General features: G+C 53.8%; 1 protein-coding gene across 8 annotated transcripts in view; it reads right to left on the reverse strand.

Moving 5' to 3' along the window:
• SPECC1L (sperm antigen with calponin homology and coiled-coil domains 1 like) overlaps positions 1 to 23,593 on the reverse strand; it is an 85,759-nt gene that overhangs the window by 40,449 nt on the left and 21,717 nt on the right. For 5 of the 8 annotated variants that reach the window (XR_011561257.1, XM_070769954.1, XM_019977529.2 and 2 more), the window contains exons 2-6: positions 22,039 to 22,228; positions 18,128 to 18,281; positions 13,092 to 14,728; positions 11,927 to 12,134; positions 1,126 to 1,199 (exon numbers count right to left, since the gene is read on the reverse strand). Coding sequence is in view for 7 of the 8 variants with exons in the window: in XM_070769954.1 (XP_070626055.1) it covers positions 1,126 to 1,199; positions 11,927 to 12,134; positions 13,092 to 14,728; positions 18,128 to 18,281; positions 22,039 to 22,191 (2,226 nt within the window). In the remaining variant the exon portion in view is untranslated. Of the gene's footprint in view, positions 1 to 1,125; positions 1,200 to 11,226; positions 11,356 to 11,926; positions 12,135 to 13,091; positions 14,729 to 18,127; positions 18,282 to 20,519; positions 20,734 to 22,038; positions 22,229 to 23,593 lie in introns of those variants that run through there. The other 3 variants (XM_070769956.1, XM_070769957.1, XM_019977530.2) reach the window with 3 other exon arrangements.

The following is a 23,593-nucleotide window of genomic DNA, read 5'->3' on the forward strand; positions in this document are numbered from 1 at the left end:
TTAAAACAATAAAATGTGCTTATGATTAGACTGCTGTAATGCACCGTCTCAAGTGATGACTGATTTCCTTTAAATCCCAGAGAACTGCTGTTACCTATTTCTAACAGGTTTTAAATCCCAGAGAACTGCTGTTACCTATTTCTAACAGGTTACATAACTACTTTTAGTGAGCGGTGTTCCTGGTGAGTAAAAGCGGCCAGCTGACCTGCTTCCTGAGGGAGCAAGCACATGGACTGCTCAGTAAGCATGATCAGGTCAGGCCGCCCTTCCCTGTGGCAAGCTTCAAAGTTAGTCTTGTGAAAATAAACATATCATCCAAAATATGCCTGTGAAGAGCTCAAGCAGGTAGATACATGGTCTGTAAACTACACTGGAAGATTTTACAGTGAAAATCTATATACATCCTGACATCAAAAACCAACAGGAAAAAAAAATCAGAAGGAAGAGGAAGCAGAAGAAAAACACTAAATTTAATCTCAGCAGACAAAACACACAGGAGGAGGAGCTCAGGACTGTCCGCTGGGTGGCCTCCCACGGTGGGGAGGACGCAGGCGCCCCCGGAGCCACAGCCGCCAACCCCAGGGGCAGCGCCTAGCACCCCTCACAGCCTGAGCAACGGAGAGAAAGAAAGAAAGAAGGCACCAAGTCACGTCGGACTCGTGTGGCCCGCCAGGCTCCTCTGTCCGTGGGCTTCTCCAGGCAAGAGCACTGGAGTGGGTTGCCATTCCCTTCTCCAGGTGAACTTCCCGACCCAGGAATTGAACCCAGGTCTTCCGCACCGCAGGGTCAACCCAAACCTCGAGACCAGCTTCCCCCGCCCTCTGCGTCAGAGCGTCACTGCCGCCGCAGACAGATCACATCCACAGAAGACAGAAAGCCCACAGAAGGCAGCTTAGCTTGGGACCCTTCCTCATCAAGGGCTCATGACGTTTCTTCCCGGGATATAACCCCTGCTCCCCAAGTGCCGCTCGTCAAACCCGGCGCCAGCCCCTCTCTGAGGGGCGCCCCGCCCCGCCCGCAGCCCGGCGGCTCCGGGTCACGGCCCCTCCGTGGCTGCGCGCAGGCGGCGGGCGCAGCTTTCGGGGAGCCGCGCTTCCCGACGGGACGGCGTGCGCGCGTTCCTACCCGCAGTCGCCTGTGCAGGGTCTTGATTTCTCTTTCCATGTCATGTTTTTGGTCCTGGAGTTTTTTAACCGTATCTGAAAAGACCACAAAAGTTTAACTCTTTATTCTTAAACCACGTTTAAAAGGAAAAATAGAAAGGGACGGGGTACTTAAACATGCTATTCAAAAAGTCATCCTACCCAAAGACATTCTATTTTTAGTACAAAACTTGAAAAGGAATTCCAATCCAAGTATAAACCAGCATGACTCTGTAAGGAAAAAATCAAATTTAAACTGCGACTTCTGGATGACTTCCTTCCGCAGCGTCCTAATTCTGAAACAAAAAGCTAAGTTAAATCAATTGTTGGAAACGCACACGCTGTTGGCTCAGAACCAATCAAAACAACGCTGACTGCAATTAAAACGGGGGCTGTAATCAAAAGGGTTATTAACCCGTTTTCACAACTGTAACCTAACTCTGCACACTGGAACAAATTCCAGAAAAGTCATGACTTTACTAAAGTTTTTACAAACCTAATTATTTAATAACTTGGGGACCTGCTATTTAATTCTATAGAAAAGTCTTTTCACAAAGGATTAAGTAAACCAATACTCCTCAAATTATTTCCTGCATAACGTGAATTTCCCTCAAACAGCGTCCTGCACCGTGAGCACCTGACGAGCGCCGCGAACGTGCAAAGGCCGCTCTGGACAGAGCAGAAGAGCGCGCAGGCGCACCACGGCCCAGGGCCAGGCGGGACAGAGCAGGGCCGCAGAGGACCACGCAGGGATGCCACGGCCCAGGCAGGACAGAGCAGGGCCGCAGAGGAGAACGCAGGCACGCCACGGCCCAGGGCCAGGCAGGACAGAGCAGGGCTGCAGAGGAGCACGCAGGCACGCCATGGCCCAGGGCCACGCGGGACAGAGCAGGGCCGCAGAGGAGCATGCAGGCACGCCAAGGCCCAGGGCCACGCGGGACAGAGCAGGGCCGCAGAGGAGCGCGCAGGCACGCCACGGCCCAGGGCCAGGCAGGACAGAGCAGGGCTGCAGAGGAGCACGCAGGCACGCCACGGCCCAGAGAGGACAGAGCAGGGCTGCAGAGGAGCACGCAGGCACGCCAAGGCCCAGGGCCAGGCAGGCACAGGGACATCATTGTCTACTATTCCAAAAAGTCAGCTTTTTATAAAATAAAAAGTTAATTACTTTCACTCAGTAATTCAAGAAACTGCCCATAAGTACCTGCTTTTGTGTTAAATTTTTGCACAAGGTGCCTGAGATATAAGGAAAGGAAAAATGGGCGCAGTTCCTACCCTTTCAGAGACAGAAAAGAGGGTGTTTTCATTGCAAAGGATTAAATTTTAACAGTCTGGCTCTACACAGCTGCTTCAGACCTCACTTCACCTGGAACTTAGGGGCCACACGGGCCATCCCGTTTGGTCAGGGCAAAGGGGAACACAGGCGAGCGGGCAAGTCCAGCACCACAGGCGAGGATGAGTCTGGAACCAGAGGGAACTGGGCTCTGTCTGACCTACTTGTGGATGAAATCGGGGTCTTGGTGGTTATCAGCAGACACGGGCAAGGAACAAGGACAGACGCTGTAACATGTCTAGCGTGGAAAACACTAGAGGTCACACACCTATCCTTTATACTACACTCATGCGCAAAAGATGTTTTACAGTTAAAACAAGCAAAACAAAAGTGTGTATCTCTCCTCTGCTGAAAACTGCTTTCCCTCCCTGCTGGCGGCAGGCGGCCTGTCGTGTAAGGGGACACACACGAGGCGCGCGACTGCCGGTCTTACTGCCCTGACCCTCAGGCAACACGTAAGCCGCGTGGCCGTCTCAGGCTCACCGTAAGACCCCAGGCGCCCTTCTTCTGCTCTCACCCTCTCCTCTAGCAGCCTCGACGTTCACGGCCACAGGACTCACGGGACTGCGGCTCTCAGAGGACACCCCTTACCCTCAGCACCGCGAGTCCGCTGCGGTCGTGTCCCCCCTTAAACAGAAGGGCGCTGACGGCCAGTGGACATATTCAGGCAGAATAAAGGACTTCAGGAGTCTCCAGGGAACTTTATTATTTATGCTTCACAGAAGCAGGAAAAGTGACAACCGGCTTTCCTCCCTGGAAACACGGGCGCCGGCGGCCCAGCGGCGCGGTGAGGAGGCTGGGCAGCGGCCTGTCACACGGGGCAGCGTGGGCCTCGGTCACCCGGGCCTTGACACAGCTCCCGCCTCACAGCCTGAGTGGGAGAGACGCTGCCATCTACTGCCTCCATCTCGCACGCAGCACCACCGTCTCTCAAAGAACAGAAGCGCACCGACCTCCCTCTCCAAGGTTAACCGCAGCGCCGCTTCTGCTCCGGGAATCGGTGCGTCTCTCTTCTGTCGCTGCCACTGAGCCCACCTTGCTCTGAGCAATCCCGGGCACCAGCCTGCCCATCTAACAGTGGGGTTCACAACCTTCCCACCATCGACGACAAACCAGAACCATCAGCTGGGCCTCTGCGCCACTTCCGGCCACGGGCCCGTCCCCCTGCGGGCGCTGTGGTCAGCAGCCTCGCTATGGGACCCCCCACGACCCCTGTGGTGTGAAGGGAGCAAAGTCCCCGCAAGCTCCCCTGCCCTCCGATGCCAGAAGATGCCCAGTGCTCAGCCGGCCCTGTACCTGGCTGGTGTTGCCAACGGCCTGGCCGTTTTCAGAGGCAGGAAGGACCCGGGAACCTGTCAGCTAAAGCTGCACCCCTCAGGGTGGGCGGGGCGGCGGGCAGCCAGCCACCAGGCCACAGCTGTACCCCCAAAACAGAGCCCCGATGCAGGAGGAGGATATGCGTGAGTTTAGAATAAACCATTCACTACTTTTGTCTTCGTTTTCTATGTGTGGCCACGCCTCACAGCATGCAGGATTCTAACCCCCCACCCAGGGGCTGAACCCGCGTCCCCTGCCTTGAAGCGTGCAGGTTTAATCCAGCGGGCTGCCAGGGAAGTCCCTACTGCTTTTTATTTTACTCATTTTTATCCCTCCCCCCAAAATGTGGCTATAACTTTTACCCCTTGATTCTAAAAGTAATACACGTTTACAAGAAAAAAAAATTATACTATTTCTACTGCTTTATAAGCTCTCCCGCTAGTCAGTAGATACTGGACACTTTTACCAATAAATATGGACCCGCAGCAGCGTTCTGATGGCCACAATCATACTCCATCAACTGGAAATATCGTGATTCGCCTCAGCAACCTCCCATTAACAAAGAGTCAGCACGGCTCCAGCATGTCTCATAAGCACCACGAGCGCCTCCGGGTCTCAGGCGTTACCTGAGGACTCATCCCCAGAGAGAGGACAGGCACTGAAGGACCACCTGAAACTCAGCAGGGACAGGCCGACCACTCGCTCTAGAGTACAGAATTCTTTCTGAGGAGTCACCAAGTTACAGACTCTGCGGGATGGGATACACTGAGATCGGTGTTTCTTCAGGAACGCCACTACGGCTGGCTACAGTCCGAGTGTGAAGCTGTAGTGAAACCGCCGTGGTCTTCATCGCAGGTAACACCCCCGGCTCATCCTCTGGCGCGTGCTTTCTTTCACGCACACGCTTCTCTGGCCTGTGCACGCCAACCGGGCGTGCCCACCCCGGCTGGTGAAAGAGCAGCGAGGCAGGGACGCACCGAGCCCACGGGCTTCTAACTGGACCTCGACTGTTGAAAATATAGGTCGTTTCCTGGTCTCTGGTGACCTGCAACTCGGGAGCATCCACATCTGTGTGTACAGCTGCAAGCCTTAAGGGTTCTCTGAAGAGCAGGTTTCTGCAAGCAGGTTTCTGTGGCACTGTTATCCTCATAAGAATTCTGATCAGTGCTCCAGAAGGGACCCTTTGCTCCTCCCTTACATGTTAGCTCTTAAATTCCTCAAACCCCCATCTCGTCTTGTTTCACTGCCTTTTTCAGAGGTCAAGCATCTTCCTGTATCTTTTTTGGACTTACTTATTCACACGCATCATTTAGCTAACGGGTTAGTCTAGTCTTACTGAACCTCTCTACATATTTGATATATGTTACAAATACTTCTCCCAATGCCATTTATTAATAATTCTGATACTTCACTGAAAGTTTTAATCATACACAGTCAACATGAGTCTTCTCCACGAAGGCTCCCCAGCACCATGCCTTCCAGGTCGTCTCATCACAGCAGGACACAGCTTTCCTCCTCTTGCTCCTGCCCGTTCTCTCGTCTCGAGCCGCCCATGATCACCACAGTCATCAACTTCCATGTATCAGGATGCCAGGCCCTAGCTGGCCTGAACCTCAGGAACTGCAGAGGGCAGAACGCAGCTGCAAGTGTGCAGGGCTCAGGGCGACACAGACAGCGAGTGGGAGGTGAGGTCGCGGCCAAGCTGGACCTGAGGTCTGGCTGGCACCACTGTTCTTGATACCAGTCAGCTGTGTTTCGCTCGGCACATTAGCAGCTTTATTTTGGAGGCTCTGTTGAGCTGTTTCTTTCTGCTATTCTCCTCTAAGCTCTTCTAAGATGTTAAAAGGTGCTTTCCTGGTGGCTCAGCGGTAAAGAATCTGCCTGTCAATGCAGGAAACAGGTTCGATCCCTGGATTGGGAAGATCCCCTGGAGAAGCAAATGGCAACCTGCTCGAGCACTCTTGCTGGGAAATCCCGTGGATGGAGGAGCCTGGCGGGCTACAGTCTATGGGGTCGCAAAGAGTCGGACTTGACAAAGCAACAAGAAGGTATTAAAACGTCTAGTAAGTCCTGGCTGGTCTCTCTTACTTACAAAGAATGATTCGCATCAGAGACTCCTGCACGCTTCTGGACGGACCACTGGCTGAAGAAGGCTCTGCTGACGACAGGAGCCTCTGCTGGGGGTGGGGGGACACACTCTGGATGAACAAGAGGGAAAAGGCGGTTTCTGCGGAGGCGACAGGCGCGCGCCCATTTCACTGCGGGGCCGAGCTGCCCTGCCCTCTGTGTGGTCTCCTTTTCAAGACAACACAGCAGCCGGCAGTTATCCTGGCACAGTACGGAGGGTGTGGTGCTGGGGGCCCCCGGGCCCAGAGTCCCACCTTCCTTAGACAGAGACGAGCCCAGGGGCAGCGTCGGGCCAGCAGCAGAGCAGGGCGTGTAAGGACCCCCAGCGCCTGATCCCTCGGCCTCAGACCCCACAGGGAGGATGGTGCCCTCAGCCCCAGGGCATGGTGGGGACGTCACTACTGAGAGGTGCAAAGCTCTCTAGGCCGCAGACCTCTCTATTCCCGCTGATGCCCACGGCCAACTCCATCGGCTTTATAGATACACGAAGTCTTCCAGAGACTGCTTAGAACTCTTGGCCTACGGACAGGACCCTTCCCGTTTTCTCTTTGCTCTACTGTTCAGAGTATTTTTATAATGTCTCTCCCACCGTGTCCCTAGGACTGTGGGAGGGAAAAGAGGTGCCATCGTCCTGAGCTGGAAGTCTTAAAGAGTATTTACTGGGAGAGCTGCTACTCAGACCTTCCCGGCTCAGATGTGACGTCCCAGTGCGGCCAGGACACCGCAGGCAGGCCAGGCCGGCACGCCCTCCAGGTCTACACGGCGCCGGCGCCAAGCTCTCCGGGGGACCATGCAGACCCTGGATAATGTCTACAGATTGACGTTCAAGGTCAGTGGCTCCTCCACATCTCTGATTTGCAGTTTAAATGACTCAGTAACTTTCTGTATTTGCTGTCTTAATGTTTCAGTTCCAGAATACCTACTAGGTTCCTTTTTAACAGTTTTTACCTCTGGAGATTTGCTATTTGTTCATCATGACGAGTACGCTTTCCTCCATGTCCTGAGTACATTCACAAAAGCTGTTTTGAAATCTTGTCTATTAATACCAAAGTCAGAACCACGCTGGGGTGAATGATCAGCGACTCCTAATGGGTGCAGGATTTCTTTGGACGGGGGTGATTAAACAGGCTCTAACACTGACCATGGGGATGCTTTCATTCCACAGGAAAAACCCCTCATCTCCCAGTTAGCAGCATTCCCTTTCCTGGACGCCCCTAAATCAAGTGCTGACTTAGCATGCATCCCAAAGGCTAGAATTCTTGAGGAAAAAACTAACTCCTATCAGATTATGTAGCTATAACAGAAATTACATGAAACGTGTCTGGATCCTGGATCCTATCAAACAATTATAAAGGAATTCTAGGGTCAGCTAGGAAAATCTGCACGTGGGGTGTTCGACGATGCTAAGAGCTCACGCCTAGCTTTGCTAACCGTGACCCTGCACTGTGGTTACAGGAGATGTGCTGACACATTCCGGAGGTCAGTGTCCACAGCTCACTGCCAACCGGTCCAGCTAAAGACACACTCAGAAGGCAAACGCTGCACAATGCCACTGACCGCCACACCCAGGCAGGAGCTGCCAACGGCCACCCAGCTCTCCAGAAATGCCACTGACCGCCACACCCAGGCAGGAGCTGCCAACGGCCACCCAGCTCTCCAGGTACGGCTGCCTATTTCAACTTTTATTTCCAAAAACTGGACAGGTACACACTGCTGTACTTAAAACGGATAACCAACAAGGACCTCCTGTGCGGTGCAGGGAGCTCTGCTCACGTAGCGTGGCAGTCTGCGCGGCCAGGAAAAAACACATGCATGCGTGTGGCCGAGTCCCCTGCTGTCCACCTGGGACCCTCAGAATGTTGTTGATCAGCCGTTGTCTCTGTGCTCGCGCTCAGTCGTGTCCACCTCCCTGAGACACCGTGGACTGCAGCCCACCAGGCTCTTCCGCCCGTGGGATTTCCCAGGCGAGAATACTGAAGCAGGTTGCCATTCCCTATTCCACTGGATCTTCCTGTCCCAGGGATTGAACCTGTGTCTCCTGCATTGAAGGCGGATTCTTTACCAGCTGAGCCATCAGGGAAGCCCATTAATCAGCTATCAGTTCACTTCAGTTGCTTAGTCATGACCCACTCTTTGCGACCCCATGGACTGCAGCACACCAGGCTTCCTGTCCATCACCAACTCCCGGAGCTTGCTCGAACTCATGCCCATCGAGTCAGTGATGCCATCCAACCGTCTCATCCTCTGTCGTCCCCTTCTCCTCCTGCCTTCAATCTTTCTCAGCATCAGGGTCTTTTCCAATGAGTCAGTTCTTCGAATCAGGTGGCCAAAGTCCTGGAGCTTTAGTTTCAGCATCAGTCCTTCCAGTGACTATTCAGGGTTGATTTCCTTTAGGATTCACTGGTTGGATCTCCTTGCAGTCCAAGGGATTCTCAAGAGTCTTCTCCAACACCACAGTTCAAAAGCATCAATTCTTCAGCACTCAGCTTTCTTTATGGTCCAACTCTCACATCCATAAATGACCACTGGAAAAAATCACAGCCTTGACTAGATGGACCTCTGTCAGCAAAGTAATGTCTCTGCTTTTTAATATGCTGTCCAGGTTGGTCATACCTTTCCTCCCAAGAAGCAAGGGTCTTTTAATTTCATGGCTGCAGTCACCATCTGCAGTGATTTTGGAGCCCAAGAAAATAAAGCCTGTTACTGTTTCCATAATTGGCAATACCCAAATACAAAATAAAAAATTATTTTAAAATTGGGGAGAGAAACTACATGGCCAAAAAAATTTTATTAAGGATTTTCAGCCATTTTATACTTAAAATCCATACCCTGTTTATGTAATGTTTATTTTGGCATTGATATGGAAAATTTTGTCCCTGGAAACCTCTAACATTTTTCTAGCTATCACCCCAATTACCACAAGGTGTCACTCTTTCCACATTCAAAGCAAAAGGTTTGCAAGGCAAAAGGCTATTATCTGTACTAAAAGAAGACACTGAACTCCCAAGTTAATCTGAAACTTTAGAACCATCTGTATTTAGGAAGTAAATGCAGTTAACTCTCTCAGTTCAGACAATGAAAAAAAAACTGGACATAAATGTTAAACTAAAAGTTTTCTAAAACTTTAGATGAAAAAGTGCATCACTATGTCCCTCAGGAATGCAGTCCCACAAGCCACTCCAGTACCCTCACACTCTGGAATAGTCTGAATAGCCCTGAGGTCATCCTACAAATGCCAGGTCAACCAGCCAGAGCTCAGAATCGCCACCAGACACCTTGAGGGCTGATGCAAACAACCCCCCCTCTCCTGGGAGTAGATCAACCCCCTCCAACCCCGCACCCGCGGGCACAGGTGCTCCAGCCCCACGTTGCGTCTGCCTGTCGGTCCGCAAAGAAGCATGACCCGAAATTTTAACAGCTCTAGCCAAGGCTGGAAAAGGTCCATTTTCATTCCAATCCCAAAGAAAGGCCAAAGAATGTTCAAACTGCCACACAGTTGAGCTCATTTCACATGCTAGCAAGCTAATGCTCAAAATCCTTCGAGCTAGTCTTCATTAGTACTTGAACCAAGAACTTTCAGATGTACAAGCTGGATTTACAAGATGTACAGACACACGAGAGGAACCAGAGATCAAACTGCTAACATCCGTTGGATCACAGATAAACATCTACTTCTGCTTCCTTGACTACACTAAAGCTTTTGACTGTGGATCACAACACACTGTGGAAAATTCTTAAAGAGATGGGAATTCCAGACCACCTTACCTGCCTCCTGAGAAACCTGTATGCAGGTCAAGAAGCAACAGTTAGAACCGGACATGGAACAACAGACCGGTTCAAAATTGGGAAAGGAGTATGTCGTGAAGACTGCGTATCGTCACCCTGCTTATTTAAGTTCTACGCAGAATACATCATGTGAAATGCCAGGTTGGATGAATCACAAGCTGGAATCAAGATTGCTGGGAGAAATTCCAATAAATTCAGACATGCAGATGACACCACCCTTATGGCAGAAAGTGAAGAAGGACTAAAGAGGCTTTTGATGAAGGTGAAAGAGGAGAACAAAAAAGCTGACTTAGAACTCAACATTCAAAAAAACTAAGATCATAGCATCTGGTCCCATCACTTCATGGTAAATAGATGGAGAAAAAAATGAAACCATGACAGACTTATGACACTTTATTTTCTTGGGCTCCAAAACTACTGTGGGCGGTGACTGCAGCCATGAAATTAAAAGATGCTTGCTCCTTGGATGAAAAGCCAGACAGCGCATTAAAACCAGAGACGGCGCTTTGCCCACGAATGCCCATCCAGTCACAGCTGTGGCTTTTCCAGTAGTCGTCTATGCATGTGAGAGTCGGACCACGAGGAAGGCTAAACGCGAAAGAATTAAGGCTTTGAACTGTGGTGCTGGAGAAGACTCTTGAGAGTTGCTTGGACAGCGAGGCGATCACACCAGTGAATTCTAAAGGAAATCAACCCTGCATAGTCACTGGCAGGACTGAAGCTGAAGCGCCAATATTTTGGCCACCTGATGTGAAGAGCCAACTTACTGGAAAAGACCCTGATGCTGGGAAAGTTTGAGGGCAGGAGGAGAAGGGGGCGACAGAGGATGAGACGGTTGGATGGCATCACGGACTCAATGGACATGAGTTTTGGCAAACTCTGGGAGATGGTGAAGGGCAAGGAAGCCTGGCATGCTGCAGTCCATGGGGTCACAGAGTCAGACACGAATGGGCGACTGGAAAACCACCAAGGCATCCAGAAAGGTTACCTCCATCCTCCGCATCCCCACCAGGCCATCCTTAGCAGCCATTTCTACTTAAAATTTGCTGATATTCAAGGAGTCCAGGTAAACAGTACAGAAGAACTTTTAAAACCTATCATTTGGAAATAGCTTGAAAGTTACAAAAGACACAGGATGTGACACAAGGACCAGGACCTGGCTCCCACGCGCCTCTTACTCAGCCCTGCCCACCTAACAGAGCGCCGTGTTCCGGCTTCTGCTGCCTCCGCTCCCTGCCCGTCCGCCTGCATTCATCCTTCCTTAGGGACACGAGCCACGCCCCTCACCCCGGCACGATGCGGTGTGTGGTCCCTACCAGCACTGAGACCCGGGGCTGTCTACCTCACGCGTTTGTGCCGACGCCCGTCCCCACAGCCTGAGGGCAGCCCGGGGCCGGCAGGCAAGGGGGCAGGGGCCGGCCCTCCCCACTGCTGCAGCCTGGGACTCCCGCTCGGCCTCGGCGCTTCACGACGCCGGCGTCTTCGGGAAACACCACTCAGTCCTGCCAGCACGACGTTCCTCACCTTTTGCCTACACGTGTCTCTGTGACTAGATGAGTCGCAGCTCAGCCAGAACGCGGCCCAGGCACAGCCGCGTGCCTGTCACAGTGCTGCCCAACCGCTCCACCGTGTATCTTTTTCCTCGCGTCCAACAGAGCACACAGTCTGTGAGAGGATCACGCGAACTTCCATTCTTCATCAAATTTTCACACAGAAATGCTTGTACTATTTTTGCAACTTTTTTTATAAGTCTGAAATAACTACAAAATAGTTTTAAAAAATCTTTTAAAAAAGCAAACAGAGCAACTCAAAATCCGAATTCCAAATCTACCTGACCGTAAAATCTTCATGGAAAGGAGGAAAATTAAACAGATAAACAAAAACCTGTGCTGTAGGCCTAAAGATCAGTAGCTTTGGTCTCCCTACACTTGCAACCACTAGACGCTGGCGATAAACGGCTTTTCCTGAGATCTAGAAAGGTAACAGCCCCACTAACGTCTCACTGAAATGACTTTTCACAGTTACGCAGTTTTAAAGAGATGCTTCTGTGTAACAGTCCTTCAGGAGCAAAACAGCGGCCGGGAGACGGGCGGTGCCATGAGGCCCCAGCCCACACGTGCCTGCCCGGCCACAGCACGGCTGCCCCAGCACCCTGCCCAGGCAGAGCCACCCGCCCCGTCTGTCCCGAGCGTGCACGGTCCCACGGGTCGGGGGCGTCACTTACTCTCCAAGTCCGAGATGATGAGGTTGTCGTGCAGCTTCACTGCCCGGTGCTGCTCCACTTCATCCTCAAGCTCAAAGATCGTTTCCTTCATGTCACTCCTCTCTGTGTCTCTTTCTTCCAGCTCTGAGCGTAGCTTCTCTACGGCCACGTTCAGGTCCTCTATCTGCTTCTTAGCTTCCCCTTGGAAGGCTCGGTACTCGTCTTCCACCTGCGTGAAACCGATGGTGCAGGTCAGGAAGGGAGCGCCGTTCTGAGCTAAGTCCCAGGACGGACGCACAGGCCGCCCGGGCTGGGCGCCAAGTGGGCACTGCTCTGCGAGAGTGAGGAGGGCCGTGTGACCACTGTGGGCGTCCAGCGCCTCGGACATCACACAACACGCCTCAGCACGGCGCGCTGCCACACCACGGACCTCGCGATGACATCACAGCACGAGTACTGAATCTCGCTACAGTACTTACGAAGAGGTTTTGGAAGTCTCCCCTTCTCCAAAGTTTGGACTGAAGGCATGCATCTCATCAACAATTAACATGCTTTCCCACAAAAATGATGTCTGCTTTCTGACGGTTTCAGTATCAAATTAAAAACAGAAACCAAAAATCCTCAAACACTGTCAAACTATTAGTTCACGGGGGCCCCCAACATGTACGCGCCAACAAATATATCTCCTAAACTGTATCTCTGAAAGTCATCCCTTAAAAAATTAAGATTTACATATTAAGAACAGACTCTCATCCAAATTGCACAGCAGCTTAACCCAAACTCCTAGATCTCTACTTGAAAAACCACACCACAGAAGAGGAGGCAGACGCTGCTGGCCCCACAGACCGCAATTCTGGCTCTCCATTTTCCTTGTGTCAATACAGCCGCGAGGGTGCTGTGACACTGCGTGACACGCTCCCCGGGCACCCCCAGAACTGGGGACAACTTCCGTCAGGCGTGACCCCAGCTTTAGCCTTTCACAGGCAGGACCACAGTGGAGAAGTGAGAGTGGAAGTGACGTCGTTACAAGAACACTTTTCACTCCTGCCCAAGACAAGCAGCTCAGAAAAAGATCCCCTTAGGAGGAGCCAGTGGCACGCCACCCGGCTGCCGGCTCTCGGGAAGCGTGCCATGTGCCACAGCCACTCCACGCGGCTCCAGAGCCCTCTATCTACTGAAACGGTACCTTTGCGATGGCGTCCTGCAGCCGGTTGGCATCATTCCGGGTGTGGGCCAGGTCTTCCTGCAGGCTACTGGCCAGAGTCTCTGCTTTCTCCTTGTCCAGCCTGACGCTCTCCAGGAGGTCCTGAATGTCAGACTTGTCTCCAGAGTTATGGATAGAGTACAGCTCCGCCACTTTCTGCTTCTCGTTCTCCAGCTGGGCCTTCAGGCGATTCATCTCGATCTGGTCACTGGCCAGGGTGGCTCTGAGCTCCTCCAGGGTGGCGGCCAAGGCCGCCTTGCCCTTCTGCTCGGACTCGACGGCCCGCTCCATGTGGTGGCTGCGCTCCTTGAGCGCCCCGATCAGCTCCTGGGCCTCCTTGTTGTCCTGCTCGGCCATCTTCAGGGTGTTGCTTAGGTGCTGCTGGACGCCAAGGAGCTGCTCCCGTTCAAAGCGGCTGTTCTCAGCGAGGTCCATGTAGCGCTGCTCCAGCTCCATGTAGCGCCCGCTTTTCACGTCTTCGTCGATGACATAGGAAATGTGATGCTCGTCCAGGAGGGAGCGGAAATACTCAATCTGCCGGCTGAAGTGCTCCAGCTTGTCGCTCTGCTGACACAGGGACTCCATGAGAATCACCTTCTCCTCGCCGAGCCGCTCATTCTCGCTGTTCAGCTCCTGGGTGATCTGCTGCAGGTCAGCCAGCTCCTGCAGAGTGGCCTGCAGCTCCTCGCTCGTGCTGTGCTGGTTCTCCTCCATCTGGTGTATCCGCTCCGTCAGGCACGCGACAGACACTTCGCTGGCATTCCCGCTGCTGCCCTTGCGAGAGCGCTCTACGCTCGGAAGGCCTTCTGACTCCGAGGACGAGGGCGCGTCCAGGGCGTCGTCGCTGGACGTGAGGGGCTGGTACACCTCACTGCACTCACTGTCCAGGTTGTCCAGGGAGTTGCTGTGCTGATGGTCCATGAGCGTGTTTTCATCCTGGCTCAGCAGATCCTCCACTGAGCCAGGGGCCGAGCCCTCCACCGAGGAGGTCAGCGTCCCGCCGCCGTCGCTCTGGTTACCAGGGGTGATCTCTGGGCTCAGGGACTGATAGCCAAACAGCTTTTCGGAATGGTCCAGCCTCTGCTCCAGGGAGAAGCCCAGCGCGTTCAGCCGGTCCTTCAGCATCCGGTTCTCGTTCTTCAGCTGGTTGAGCTCTTCGCGGATGGCGGCGTTCTGCTCCTGCAGCTGCAGCAAGGTGGACTCCACGTCGGTTGGCTGGTGCACGGTGCTGGCTTCCTTCTCCTCGGACGTCTCGGCGCCCTCGGTGAGGGGGTCCTCGCTGATACCCAGCTGAGCACGCATGTCCCGGAGCTCGCTCCGCAGATGTAAAATCTCCACGTCCTTGGTTTTGGCCAAGGTGAGAAGATCCTTCACTCTGGCCTCCAGAGCAGCTTTGTCACTGATCTGATTGTCCGACTTGGACTTGCTCATGCGGACGTCGCATTCCGCAGCCGTGCGACTGCGGGAGCGTTTGGCCGACGCCACGTCATTAGCCCCCTGACCTGCAGAAGGTAGTTTTTTGCTCTGGTTTAGTCGGGTGCGCTCACGCAATCTTTCTCTGGTAGAACTGGGCTCTTTATTACCTGTGCAAGTGCTCCGCTTGGTTGAAGAACTCGTGCCTACATGATTAAGACAGAGAGTTTAAGGCAGAACATTAGCAAGAGACAGGCACAGAGCTATGCCCCAAGGGGACGAGGAATGATCTAAGGGTTTGCACAGGGACTGTCACGCTGGCCCTGCCTGAGAGTCTGGTTACTGTCAAGTTCAGCTCCCTCCAAACAGGAAGATCAATCACCCTTTATTTATCAATGAAAAAAGACGTTTCACACCGGGCTTCATGCTGTGAAGGGACAGTTTTAAGGGCTGTGAGTCGCATCTCAGCACACGTGGACTTGAATCCCAAGCCGTGGGTTTCCACAGGCGGCCGGAGCCCAGCGTCCGGGAAGGCTGCAGGAAGGTGCTCTGAGGGACAGCCAGCCACACAGCACACCACCTGCAGAAGCAGGAAGGGAGGAAGACCACGGGCAACCAGAGGGAGGGGCAGCCTCTGGACAAACAAAACCCTAAGCTGCCCGCAACAAACACAAGAGCTGTGATCACAGAAAGCGCAGACACGCTCACGTCACGGAGCGTCACGTGCACGTGCCGTCGCTCGGTCACGGCCGGCCCCGGTGACCCTACGGGTGGCAGGCCAGCCGGCTCCGCTGCCCGCGGAACTGTCCAGGCAGGCACACTGGAGGGGCCGCCACTTCCCCTTCTTCGGGGGGTCTTCCCGACCCAGGGCTGGAAGCTGCGTTTCTGGCAGACAGCTTCTTTGCCGCTGCACCACTTGGAAGTGTCGCGCAAACAGCACCAGTAACAGGAATTATTCAAACAGGCCGCGTGCACGTATCCTCACTACACACACGCATTAGCAGCTCACACACGGTAATTTACACCGGCTTCATTACCGTCATCCTGTTCTACAGATGAAGAAACCCAAGAAGAGATGATACGCCATCTGCCAGTGTCCCACAGGTAATACATGGATGAGCCAAGACTCAAACGCAGGCAGGCCGTGCGGCAGAACCTGCAACTTACCAGGACCCGCTCGGCCTTTATCGGTGTTAGAAAACGACGCAGCATCGCCGCTAAGGCCTGGCGACACTTTCATGCAACAAGCCAGTGTCACCAACTGCTAAAGGCAAACCTGTGCGAACAACTGACATGACGTGTTTAATTAACGTAAGAAGACCGTGCTCATCCACAAACACTTAAAGAAATCATCAGACTCGTTTTTACTTTGAAAAATAAGTTCTAGACCTGATCAATAACTATTCTTAACGAGCCAACTGGTTCTTCACGTGTCAGCACCAGGCTAACCAGGGGGTGGAGGGCGAAAGCTCTGCCTGACAGGGGACGCTGTGGGAAGCCCCTGCTTCTGCCGCGGCTCGGGGAGCGCAGGCAGGGGGTGCTGGAGGCCTCGGCAGACAGGGACGAGGTGCTAGACGTGGCGTCACACGCAGGAAGGAAAAGGAAGGCCACGTGGCAGATGGGGCAGGAGAAGGAGGCTTCCACAGGCCCTGAGCGCCAGCAAATCCAGGGAGTCACAGAGGCAATGTTCAGTGAATCTTCCCGAGCAGGAAAGAAACCCAGGGGAGCACTGTGGCGGAGAGTAAGCTAGAGGGCGCCTCGTGAAGCAGGAGGAGGACGAAGAGCAGCAGGAGGAGCGTGGGCAGACAGAGCAGTGAAGCGGAGGGAGGCTACACTCTCGGACAAGAGCCCGCTCTCTGCAAGAACAGAGACGGGATTACGAATCTGCACTAGATTTCAAAGGCAGAGGAGTGACTGCAAACGGAGGCTGGGAAGGGGAAAGACAGGGCAAAAGGCCTGGGGAGGTGACCACCGAAGGCAGCCCGCGAGGGCGGGAGGCAGGCCAGCAGGGAAGCGGGCGTCTGCACACAGGGAAACCCTGAAGGCCAGGGAGGGAGGGGTACGAGGGCTCAGAGTACTCGACCTCCTACAAGCCAGAGAGTTAGATGTGGTGACGACCCGGGCTCCAGGGCAGAGACCTACAGTCCAGGGTGCTCCATCACCAGCTCTGAGGCCTGGCACAGAACGGGCGCCCAGGAAGCATTCGCTGAGCAAATGGGTGCACGGCCTGGGCGGGGCACTGCAGCTTCTGCGTGGGGCTCTCACAACGCTGAGCTGAGAGCCTCTAAATGACACCTCTGAGGGTGGCCTTGACCTCCAGGGCTGCGGTGAGGAGAAGATGGAGTGACACCTGTCACTGAGCCAAGGACGTCCACGCTCCCTCCTGCTGACCGCGGCGCTGCAGTCGGCGTGGGCCGGGGTCTGGGCGGAAGGAAGAGGCCACACGGGGTCAAGGCGGGGGCACAGCTGGCACGCCAGCCGAGGAGGAAGTCCAGTACACAAAGAGGGGACAAGAACCTGAATGACGAGAGCAAGGGAGGGCCTGCTCTAGTTTCTGCCGATCTTCTTTCACACACTTACTACAAGCACAGTATCTTAAGACTACTGGAAGTTTCCAAGTTTTTTTCTTTCGGTGTAAGAAGCCACATATGAAAGCGTTACTCTCTGGATTACAGAACGAGACCTTAAAAAAAAAACAACTGCTGCTAATGAAGGAAGAAAGAAAGGCAGGACTGGAATGAATGGATCTAGGCACTGACTATCAGAGGCTGCTGACGTCAGGCAGCGGGAGACAGCCAGACACCATGGGCAGATGGACAGATGGCAGTCCTGCATGAAGGAGCGGGCGAGAGGAGGGGAGGACCCTAAATCTGCCCCATCGAGGCTCTAAATCCAGGGGCACTGACAGTGAGCAGAGAGAACGCAGGAACACGGCCACGGGCATCACAGGAGCGCGATACCAAAATCCAGCTCGATCTAGAGGGAGCTCGCTGGAGGCCCCGTGGTCAGGACTCCGTGCCTTCACGCTGGGGCCTGGGTGCAATCCCTCGTGAGCGAACTAGGATCTTGCAAGCCGCATGGCATGGCCAAAAATGAGGAAATAAAATCCAGAAACTCTACAGGTCAAACAACCAGTTTCTACAAACGCTAAATTGCGAGGGAAAAAAGGGGCGGGGTGAACTCACAGATTTAAAAACGAAGACTTAAGAGACACCAGCAATTACTATATGTGGACCTTAAGTGAATCCTGGTAAATCCTAAGCCAGACAAATAAGTAAGTGTATGTATGTAACACTTATAAGACAGTTGGAAATTTAAATATTTACTGAATAATGATACGAGAAGTGATTATTTCAAGGCCTGGTAATGGCATTGTGAATATATTTTTAAACACGCAGCTATCCTTCAGAGACGATCAGGTGTGTGTGGGTGACGCCTGGAGCTGAGGGTGGGCATCAGGGTGCCGAGAGCGGCCCTCAAGTGACAGGGTGATGAGCATGTGGAGATGAAGTACCAGACAGCCGTGCCCAGGCCAGACACTCCCCAGGACCGAAGGGCACCCCGGCACCCCGCCGCCCCGCCCGCGGGGCCCGCCGCGCGCACACCTGTGCCGGTCCTGGGCCTGTTCTCCGTGGCGCTCACGGCAGGCGCGGGCGCGGCCGGCGCGGCCGAGGAGCAGGCGTTCTTCTTGCCTTTGACACCATTGGTCACGGTCACCCCTCCAGCCATCCCAGCTAAAAGGTCATCACTGCTCTTGGTCTAGAAGCAACAAAAGATTAAAAACAAGCTGGTTAGATAAAGCGAGATTAAATAACATTCTGACCCTAACCAGAGTCCTTGACTTTCAGGCTGAGTCCAGGGCCTCTGCAAAGACCTCCCGGCAGCTACCAGGCAGCGCATGCCTTGGTGCTGCAGAAACGGAACCTCCTCGCTGGCTCACAGACAGCGGCAACTTCTTTCTAAAAATATGAAGATCACAATGGACTCAAAGATGTCATGGGAGCCCACCGTATGCCCCCACGTGCCAGATTCAGTGAGGGGTGAGAAGAAGTGAGGACACCCTACTTGCTACCCCTCATCTCGGCTGTGACTCACCAAGCAGGAGCAGCGGAGCCAGCACGCGCGCCAGCTGGCAACTTCTCGAGAAGCAGCATTAAGAGTGAGGAAGAACCCCCACTGCTCTGAAGTGATCCAGTGATGGAGCCAACATCTAATAGAAGTTTCTCTGAAGTTTATTTTTTTAACGTTTATCTACCTTTTTTTTTGGTAGCCTAAGCCAAAATTGAAAGAAGGGGATTTTTTAAAAAGCCCACATAACATAACAAATAAAAAACTAGAGACTTCATGGTCACACTGAGGGTTAAATGATCATTCTACTTGAGAAAGACCATTTGATTTACTTATGCTTTATGAAGATGACTGAAAAACATGTGAGCTTTTTAAAAAGGAAACAAGTAGTCTAGATAACTGGGTTGGGCATAAAATTATTACTTAAGAAAAAAAAGTGAAGAAATCTGATTTTACTTCTCCTAGAAATGAGAGAGAACACAGAGGAGTTAAAGATCTATGGGAGGAAAAAACACAAAAACGTGCTTTTAAATCAAAGGACCAGGGCTTCCCCGGTGGCTCAGTGGTAAAGAATCCACCTGCCAACGTAGGAAATGGGGCTTTGATCCCTGATCTGGGAAGATCTCACATGGCTTGGAGTAACTAAGTCCGTGCTCTGGAGCCCGGGACCCACACTGCTGAGCCCACGTGCCACAGCTTCTGAAGCCCGGTGCTGGAGCCCACGCTCTGCAACAAGAGGAGCCACCACAGCAGGAGGCTCACGCACCGCAACCAGAGAGCCCAAACCGTATCGAAGATCCACCATAGCCAAAAATAACTGAAATCATTTTTTGAATAAATAAAGATCCAAAAGTTTTGCCCACTAAGGTGAAGTGGCCCTCCCCCGCATCTTACTAGGCCTAGCCACAAACAACTGAAATAAGAAGCAGAGACGCGTACACTCAGGGGCTTCCTGGCGGCCCAGTGGTTAGGAACCGGCACTTCCCATGCTGGAGCTGCGTTCAATCCTTGTTTGCAGCCAAAAAACAAAAGGAAGAAACGGGACTTCCCTGGTACTGCAGTGGACGAGGGTCTGCCTGCCAACGCGGGGGCACGGGCTCCATCTCTGGTCTGGGAAGAGCCCCGGCCACGAAGGAGCTGGAGCCCTCGTGTCGCAACCTCTGCAGGCCGTGCCCTTGGGAGCCTGCAGCCCGAGCCTGCGGAAGCCGCGCTGCGGCCGCTGGAGCCTGGGGGCCCAGAGCCCACACTCCCAGAGAGAAGCCTGCGCACCGCAACTCGAGAGGGCGCCCACCACTGCAGCTAGTGCAAGCCTGGACACAGCAGTGAAGGCCCAGGGCGGAAAAACGTAAGACGTTATTTCTTAAGGAAGAAAAAGGCACATCTCCACAGCCCACGACTGCAGGAACAGTGGCACATGGGTCACGAGTGCTGGGCAGCGACACATCCCGTGGGTGTCCACGGGAGCGGGTGTGTGCACACAGCACCTAAGTGATTACAAGTCGAACACCTCATTCTTGGGGTTAATCATCTAAGCTCATCAGTGACAGGAATGAATCCGGGTCGTGGGAAGTGGGCACCTACTGAAGCAGCACAGGGACACGTGGAAGAAAGACAAAGAAACGCTTAGGGCTGTGGGCTCTCCAAGCCCTTCTGCTTTTTCCAATTTTTCCATTTTCACTACTTTCTTCTTTCCTTCTTACCTTTTCACCCCAACTTCTATTCAACAACCCTTTTTTCTTCTTAAGTGAAAGCACTTGCTGCAGTAAAGGGAACGCGTACCCAAACAGCATCGCCTCTTGCATGCCCCTCCCCAGGGCGCACACACACAAAGCCACTCAGAAGTCAGCCAGCTGAGCGGAGCCCAGGCCACAGACACAGGCACACAGCGAGAACACGGCTCTCTCCGCCCGACGGTGGAGAAGGACTCACTGCTCAAGACCAGGCGCTATCCACGGGGCCCATGCCTCTCGAGACCTGACACGCTCAGGGCGCACTCCAGAATGAACCGCACAGACGCTGCCTGCCAGCGAGGAAGAGGCAACCCGGCTGGCCGTGTGCACGTCCCAAGCCAAAGCTTCAACCTGCTCCTCCAGCCCCGGCTACACAGGCGCTCCGCTGAAAAGACAGCCCAGCAACTGAGCGGCCGGCAGAAAACCCCGGTTCTCCTATAGGAGAGGCAGCTCTGTCGCAGAGGAAATGGCTCAGTGTGCTGATTCAGACTGAGGAAGCAGGGCAGAGGTCAACTCCGGGTATCACCCCAGGGTCACAGGGTGACACCCAGCCACTCAGCAGGGCCCCAGCGAGGAGAAACCCGGGGGCATCTCCCAGCCCCTGGAATGAGTCTGTCTTCAGGTTCGACAACCTTGGGGTAGAAAAACTAGATCTAGATCCTGCTAGATCTTTCCACGCATACGAGGAAGTCCCTCATCAGCTGTTCCCGCGAGGCGCCCTGCGAGGCACTCCTTAAAATAGTTAGGTCACAGTCCGTGAAGCCCTGAGTGGACAGAGGCTTCTGGACAGCCTGTGTTTCAGGCACTGCTTGGCTTCTCCCCATCAGACAAGCAGCAACGTGCTCCAAGTTCTCCGCAGAGGCAAAGTCTCCACCCCAAAACAAGCAAGCAGAGAACAGGCAGGATGAATTCTGGCCTGAGAAAGTCTGGAGGAAGACCGTGGGGCCCTCTGCCCACCGAACCAAACACCGGACCAGCAGAAAAAGGCCCGGAGCAGCCTCCCACAGACACCGAGAGCACCGTGGGGAGGCCGGCACTGTCAGGATGAACCGCGGGCCGAGGACGCTTCCTGGCATGAGCCGTAGAAGCCCTGCTGCCATTGCTCACAAAGGCCCGGCCCTGCGCGCCGCTGCAATCTGACTGCAGCCCGAGGGCACACACAGCCAGCCTGGCAGGCCTGTCCCCAAAGCCGGGGCTCGAACACCTCACTTCCCGTGACCGACAGGGAGCAAACCAGCCTCCAAACAAAGGGGTGTAAAGAGAACACGAGTCACGCTCTAACTACCCCAATACCACCCAGTTCTATGAGGGATTAATACTAATCAGCACAGTCTTCGGGGCAGTGTAATAAAGGGTGGGGTGGGAAGAAGAACCCGTGCGGAGGTTTGGGAACGTCGCACTGGCCGTCCGGCCAGACCTTGCACGCGTGCGCGCCCCATCAGCCTCCTCAGGCAGCAGCAGCGTCTCCCTGCTGGAAAGGGCGCAGTCCACGCTCCTGCTCTCCCAGACAGCCGACTGTTTCTCAGTACTTGAGCTCTTCCTGCAAATGACTCGCCTCCACGCCACGCTCCAGGGGCTCCCGGAAGGGGCCCTGCCCCGGAGGCACAGCGCTCTGCTCACAAGTGAGCTGCCACCCCGCATCGCTGGTAGACGGGCCCAACACAGGGAGACACGCTCCTCCTACACCCGCCGTGCGCGCAAACACGTCACACGAATACCTTCGACAACGCTGCTGCGGCCCCAGGCTTCACGGGCCTGCTGCCCGCAGAGGCTGAGGAGCTGCTCTCGGGCCTGGCTTTGTCCGCTGCCTGCACTCTGCTTGTCCCCGACACCTTAGGCGCTGAGCCGACACTCCTGCTTGCTTTCTTCATTCTGGGCTGCCTCTTCGCGATGCATTTACAGGCAAATCTGTGGAGAGAAACGGCATTATCCCGAGAACAAAACTGCAAGAAAGCGCTTTAGAAATTTGTTTTCGAAGGATCTTACCATGAAATAAAAATGTCTGAAAGCTAGATGTCGTTACAGAAAATGAGGAAAAATTCGTAGACTAGTTAATCAGAATGCACTTCCTTCTTGAACACTACTGATTGGAAGTTACTCTTTGCATTCCTGTTCTCTCAGTACAAAGAAGACCCCAGACCTCTAACGGAAGCGGCCAACACAACGCACGCGCAGAGAAGCAGTAACCGTCCTGGCAGTGAGCACGAGCCGCTTTACAGGTCTCCACGGGGATCACGCTTTCCAAATTATCCAGCACAGTCCTGGGTTCAAATACGTGTCATGACATTGCACAGAGACCAGCAGAACAGCCCAGAAACTCCAGCGCCAGGATCTAAGTGTTTCCCAGCATCAGCCCAGAAACTGCAGCGCCAGGACCTAAATGTTTCCCAGCATCAGCCCAGAAACTCCAGCATCAGGACCTAAGTGTTTCCCAGCATCTCTCTTTTATCAAGAGGAAGCTCCAAAATGCCCCATCAGAACGTAAGACTTGACGCTTCGTTCAGAAAGTAAGGCGTTCTGTACACCTGTGAGAACCGTGACAGGAAACCTCCCACCTGATTGGAACAGACTGGGTTTCACAGCTCAGAGGACCTGGAGGAACAGAGAGCAGCAGAGCCGTGGCCAGACAGCCGCCCAGCACACCTCTATCAGCAGAGCTGGAACGCAGTCTCTGTAGCAAGATCGTGTCTGGGGAGACACGCTGGCCGGGCCTGGGAAAAGAGTCACACAGGTAACAGAAGTGCAAGTCTGCTGTGAACAGAAGGGCCTCTACACTCGGTGCCGTCGAGCACAAAAAAGAGGCTGGTCTGTTTCAGGAAGGTTTCTACACACTTAGAAATAAAGGAAAGTTACAGAATGACCTTTTGGAAGAGAAAAGCTCCCTTCCAACAGCCTCAACGACCACTTCCCCCAGACTATGCTCAAATGCTCCAGAGTCATCTTGCCCGACCTGACACAAACTGTACCAACTGGTCTGGTGGCAGGAACAGTGAGACAGAAGAGGGGCTCCGCTCCACCTCTCCGCGGTAAGGCCTCAGAGCAAAGAGAACGCTGTGATCGCCACCACACCCCACAAGGGAAGCACAGCGAGACCTCAGGCTCCTCTCTGGCCTCCCCCCGACTTCTCAGTTATTCCTTCCAGAAAACGCCGTATTCGGTGATCAGATCACCGTCTGCCTGCTCCCAAGCTTGACGCCTTCTTCTTCCGCACCCCATGAGCACTCGGCCCAAGGCCGACGCTCCCTAGACTTCAGACCCAGCAGCTGCTCGCTC

Source organism: Bos indicus, chromosome 17, assembly GCF_029378745.1.
Source record: "Bos indicus isolate NIAB-ARS_2022 breed Sahiwal x Tharparkar chromosome 17, NIAB-ARS_B.indTharparkar_mat_pri_1.0, whole genome shotgun sequence".
Taxonomy (NCBI): Eukaryota; Metazoa; Chordata; class Mammalia; order Artiodactyla; family Bovidae; genus Bos; species Bos indicus.